Raw genomic sequence first — 5,402 nt, 5'->3', positions numbered from 1 at the left:
CCTTTAGAGCCCTCCTTGTCTCTGTTGCCTCTGCTCCTCATCATTTCCGTCCTGGCTGCTCTCTAGAACTCTTTAGCTGCCCTCTCTTCACTACTGACACTGTGCAGCTGCTGCCACCTCTGCTGCTGCTGCCGTCACTTCTGTCACTGCTGCTACTTCTGCTCAGTCCACTCTACTAATGATTTCGATCAAAAGAGGCGAAAACAACAAAAAAACGGTGGCTCACACCTGCAATCCTAGCTACTCAGGAGGCAGAGATCAGGAGGATCGAAGTTCGAAGCCAGCCCCTGTCTCGAGAATACCTAATAAAAAAGGACCAGTGGAGTGGCTCAAGGTGTAGGCCCTGAGTTCAAACTCCAGTACCGCAAGAAAAACCCCAAACAAAATAAACAACAAAAACAAAAAAAAACCAAAAACACTGGAGAGAAATCTTTTATTAGGCCTAATGTTGTAACACCAGGGCACAGCAGGGTGTCCCCCAGCTGACTTAAAAAGTGTGCTAAACAACCTTTTTAGATAGACAGAAAGGGGGTGTGCCAAGGTTATGTGCACCAATCACAACAGACCACCATGAAGAACTGCATTTACACGGGTTATGGCACAGTCCCTCACGAAAATGAAAAACTGAGTTTGCACCAATCACAGGGTCTTCTACTGAGTCACCATGGATGCGCTCCCCCTCTGGCCTGGGTGAAAATGACTGCAGGGTCAGATAGAGTTGGGCTTGTCCTGCTTAGATCGCTGCTTTCCAAGGCCAGTGCAGTGTGTCTTCAGCCTTGGTTGTAGTGGTCCTTTGCACCTGGGCGAGTCCTCAGAGTAATCACTCTTACTGTAAATTGTTCAAATAGCTGGCAGTCTGGCTGACTGCTTGGCTAATAGTTCTTTACTCAAGGCAGCCAGAGCACCAAGGAAGGGTCTGTCAGCTATCAGTTAGGAAGTCAAATCACCTCAGCCTTTACATCTTGTCTTATTTAAATAAAAAATATACATTAATGGGGGGTGTTTACAATAAAGACTTATTATTAACAGTGAATTTAGCAGTATTCAACAGTGCTTTAACAATGCTCACTTAATTCCTTCCCCAGTGGTCCAGAGAAAGTTGAGTCCCTCTAATCTGTCTCGTAAGAACTCAGTGTTCTCTAATAAATACTAAGAAATCTCAGTATTACAACCATATAGTTGTATCTTTCACTACATGGGAACCTTTCCAAATAAAGTAGGAAATTTTGATACGTCTGGTTGACCATGGTCATGGTATTGCTTTACCCATTTTACAAACCTGAAAACGTTTTATAACGTTGCAATTTTTTTTATCAAGTGATGAGTTCTCTAGACACCATACTGCTGACTCTTTTCTTTAGTCATACTCCCATCTGTTCTCGTGCATCACTTAAGGCCCCAATGCTAGTTCCCAAAACATATCAGAAAATGGTTGAAATCACCAAAACAGGCATGTCATTGGTAGCTCCTAACACACGTGGAGATTTTTGTAAGTGAGCAGATCAGGGCCTAGGGGGACACTGTAAGTTTGCTCTAGGTATTTCTAGTTCCAGGGAACTATGTGCTAATAGTGTCACTGTGTTTTCTTGTCCAATTTCTGCCTTTGTAGGTCACTCGACCAGGTAATAATATCCGGAGCTTTTTGCTGCACCACTCTAAAAACCACAGTGTCCCACTTGGTCGCAACTGTGGGTCTCGGAGACAATGCACCCTTCTCAGCCGAACCTTCTCAGGATGGAGGCGCTGCCCTTGAGGCGGTGCGCGCGCACGCACCGGGTTCAGAGGCCGCTTGGACTCCGCGCAGACTCCTGCGCTGCCTTCCCCCGTAGCCAAGGCCACCTCCCGCAGTGCCCGCCTTGTCGTGTTACAGCAGGTGCAAGTTCAAGACCGGGGACCTGGTGTTTGCCAAACTAAAGGGCTGTACTCACTGGCCAGCCAGGATAGAGCAAATGGCCGAATCCAATCGGTACCAGGTGTTTTTCTTTGGCACCCACGAGACGGCCTTCCTGGGTCCCAAATATCTCTTCCCCTACAAGGAGTCCAAGGAGAAATTCGGCAAGCCCCTTAAGAGGAGAGGCTTCAACGAGGGTTTGTGGGAGATTGAGAACAACCCGATGCTCAATGCCTACGACCACCAGGGCCAGGAGGAGGAGAAGAACCGCGCCCACCCGTCCAGTGCACAGCCAGAGGAGGAGGACGAGGAGCAGGCAGAGGACGAGGCCCAGCTGTTGGTGGAGGAGCCCGCCGAAAAGGAGGATAAGGAGCTGTTCATGAGGGACGCGGGGGACCCACAGGAGGACTCCCCCAAACGGCTCAAGGAGGCCGTCCCCGATGGCGATGGCCATGGCTATGGCGAGGAGCAGGCAGAGGACTGTGAACGTGAGAGGCCTCGCCTCGTGGAGTGCGGTGCCACGGCGGTGCCCAGCCTCGAACAGGAGCTAGGGTGGGAGGAAGAAGAGGCCCCCTCGATTCTCCCCAAACCCAGGCAGCGGAGATGGTGATGGCTGTATCACGGTGTTTCAAGAAGAGCCCTCCCCCCTTTCCTGGCGCAGCCTATTACCGGAGAAAACTGCCATAGCTGAGAACTAGAGCTCCCTATCTCCCCCAATCCGACCCCCTGCCTTTTTCTACTCACTTTCCCTCCCCAACCCTGGCCCATGGGGCATGGGGCAGACCACCTGGATGCAGCAGACCACCTGGCTCTCACCTCCCTCATACTATACCCCTGGGACCTGAGTCAAGTCCCTGCCTTCTGGGAAGAGATGCGGCCACTCTCTCTGCTCCTCCCTGCCTGGAGCTGTTTCCAGCACTTGTGTTGAGGCCTGAAGAGACTTTCCACCTACTGACACCACTCTCCCCCCCTCCCCCTCAAGCTTTCTGGACCTCTGCCTTGGACGCAGAGAGAGGAGTGAAAGAGGTGCAGGATGGAGAGCAGTGGTGACTTCCAGAGACTTGGGAGGGGTGATCTTCAAACTCTGGTGGTGGGGATGGATGGGGGGAGGGGTATGAAGACAATATTTAACTGAGCTGTTGTCTCCTCCTCCCATACCCGTTCTGACACATTTTGGGAAACTGGAAGCAACTAATAGGGGAGAACCTCTGTGAATCCCTTCCAGGAAGTTCTAGGAGTTGTCCAGTTTTTTTATTTTTTTTATTTTTTCACTGAGACATTTGGAGCTCCCTGTTTATGGCACCTGAAGGCTCAATTGCCTAGCTTCTTTGGTTAGGGTTGTGAGAAATAATGACTCCCATTCAGATCTCTGGGATCACTGATGTGATCACTGATTCCCTGGGGAGACCCCTGGCTGCCTGTTTCCATCTTCCCCACAGTCCATGGTCACGTTACAGTCATCACTTGAGCTGAAAAGAAAGTGTTTAGGAACACTTTCTTTAAAAAGGAAATTTTTTAAAATGAAGAACTAGCTTTGGGTGTACCTCTATTTTGCTCCCACCTTTCCTGTTGCTACCACCATTGATGAGATGAACTGGGAAATCCTTTTCCTTTTGAGGTTTGATGGCTTTCTTTTTCAAGTTAAATATTTGGTGTTCCTTGCAGTGTTACATTCCTTCCACATCCCCCCACCTGGTCCTCTTTGTTATCACCAGTTCTAATATGTAATCTACTGAGAAGACAGGAATAAGCAGTCCCTCTCAATGCCTTCCTCATGGTCTTTCTAAGCCTTTCTTCATCTTTTGACTCTTTCATGCCTGCTCCTCTTTCTTGAGCTCTGATGAAAAATTGTTGACGGTAGCTTTGGAAGTTTACATCTGAGAACTGTAGGCCAATTCAGTTCTAGGAAATAAAAGCTGTTGATTAATACAAATCTTCTCAGGCCTATTCCTTTAGTTTCTGAAGAACTGGTTCTTAAATACAGTGCTTCTTTTGTTTTCTGTGTTAGAAGGGACTACATAAAGCTATCTTTTAGAATCACCCTTGAGAAACCTTAGTTATCTTAAGGTCTCTACCCTTCACTCCATCTTTAATAGTCACTACCACTGTTTCAAACGAATGGACATAAGCTTATTTAAAGTGTTTGGAAGGTGAGAAACTAGGACATTAGCTGACTTTCTTAAATGCTAAATGCTTTGCCAAACAACTGATTTGGAGAAGAGTAAGGGTAAGAGGATTTGTTGGTCTTTCTCTTTCTCTCTTTTTTTTTTAAACTTTTTCAAATAACACTAATTCCACCAACATTTTTTCATAAAAATAAGAAAGTTGCTTTATTAGACTCACCTTTTAAGATATGTGATGTCTGTAGAATATTCTGTATCTTTCCAATGGGTTTGTGCAAATATTTGGGAATATTTAATACATTAATCATGTTGGAGTCCCAAACTCTGTATGCCGTGTTGACAAAGCTTCAGTTAAGGGATCACTACTGAAGTTTCAGACCAGTAAACTGGCTCCTCATAGATCATACTAAGCCATCATTAACCACTAGGGTGGCAACTGAAGGAAATCCTATTTCAATCCTTGTTTTAAAGAATTCTACTGATTGTAAGGTATGTAAGTCAGATGATTCTTGTCCTTCAATTACTGCTATTGCAATAATATTAATACTAGAAATTACTATTCATTAAATGTCTAGTATGTGCCCTGAAGAATGGCCTCATTCAATTTTTATAATAATCAGGCAAGATAGGTATTGGTACTCAAATTTCCACTGAAAGCAGCTCTGGTTCAAAGAGGTTAAGTGGCTTTTCTTGCATTCTATAGAACACTCAGGATTTTTTACCCATCCAAAACTGAAGCTCGTTCTCCTGAATTGCACATTCAAAGAACACTAATTATTAATTCATTAGTAAGGTTGCATTTTTATATTAATAACAAATAATCATGATGATAGCTTAATACTGAGTCTCTGAAGTGAGGCAGATGCTATGCTACTTTTTATACCTAAGTCTTTATTAATGTAACCACCCAATTGAGTAATTACTATTATCTCTATTTTAAAGTTGAAGGACTTGAGATTCAGAGATAGTAGATGATTTTCCCAAGGTCATGCAACTAGTAAATGGCAAACCAAGATTCAGAAGCAGGTCTTTCTCATTCTAAATCAGAGGTGCTTTGTTCCATTATATTTTATTGCTTCCCCTTAAATAAAACTTTCTATTGGATAAGATGGGAGATTTTATTCTCTTCTATTTGAAGTGAACATTTAAGAAATTTGTAAGGTAAGGGATATATTAACAAACATTGCTTGTGGGTGTGTTGGAAAACTCATTTGGGCACCTGAAAATTGTTTTGTGTTTAAATGACTTGGTAAAATGATGAAGACAACTGCATGTTCAATAGTTTGCAAGATGCATGTGACTCCAGGATGTTTGAGTATGGATTGCTATATTTGCCACAGGCAGGCATATGATATAAGATTTTTATGGAGGCACATCTTCTGAAATGA

The 5,402-nt window shown here is 44.6% G+C and overlaps 1 protein-coding gene across 1 annotated transcript; it reads left to right on the top strand.

The window, feature by feature from the left end:
* Positions 1 to 570: 570 nt before the first annotated feature.
* On the top strand, positions 571 to 2,899 carry Hdgfl1 (HDGF like 1). The gene is made up of 3 exons (XM_020153531.2): positions 571 to 707; positions 1,610 to 1,757; positions 1,830 to 2,899. Exons 1-3 carry the CDS (start codon positions 571 to 573, stop codon positions 2,499 to 2,501), a joined length of 957 nt encoding a protein of 318 aa, XP_020009120.2. The 3' UTR covers positions 2,502 to 2,899.
* Positions 2,900 to 5,402: the final 2,503 nt, after the last annotated feature.

Source organism: Castor canadensis, chromosome 8 (assembly GCF_047511655.1).
Source record: "Castor canadensis chromosome 8, mCasCan1.hap1v2, whole genome shotgun sequence".
NCBI lineage: Eukaryota > Metazoa > Chordata > Mammalia > Rodentia > Castoridae > Castor > Castor canadensis.
Note: the sequence above shows the minus strand (reverse complement) of the source record. Positions and strands in the feature narration are given on the sequence as shown.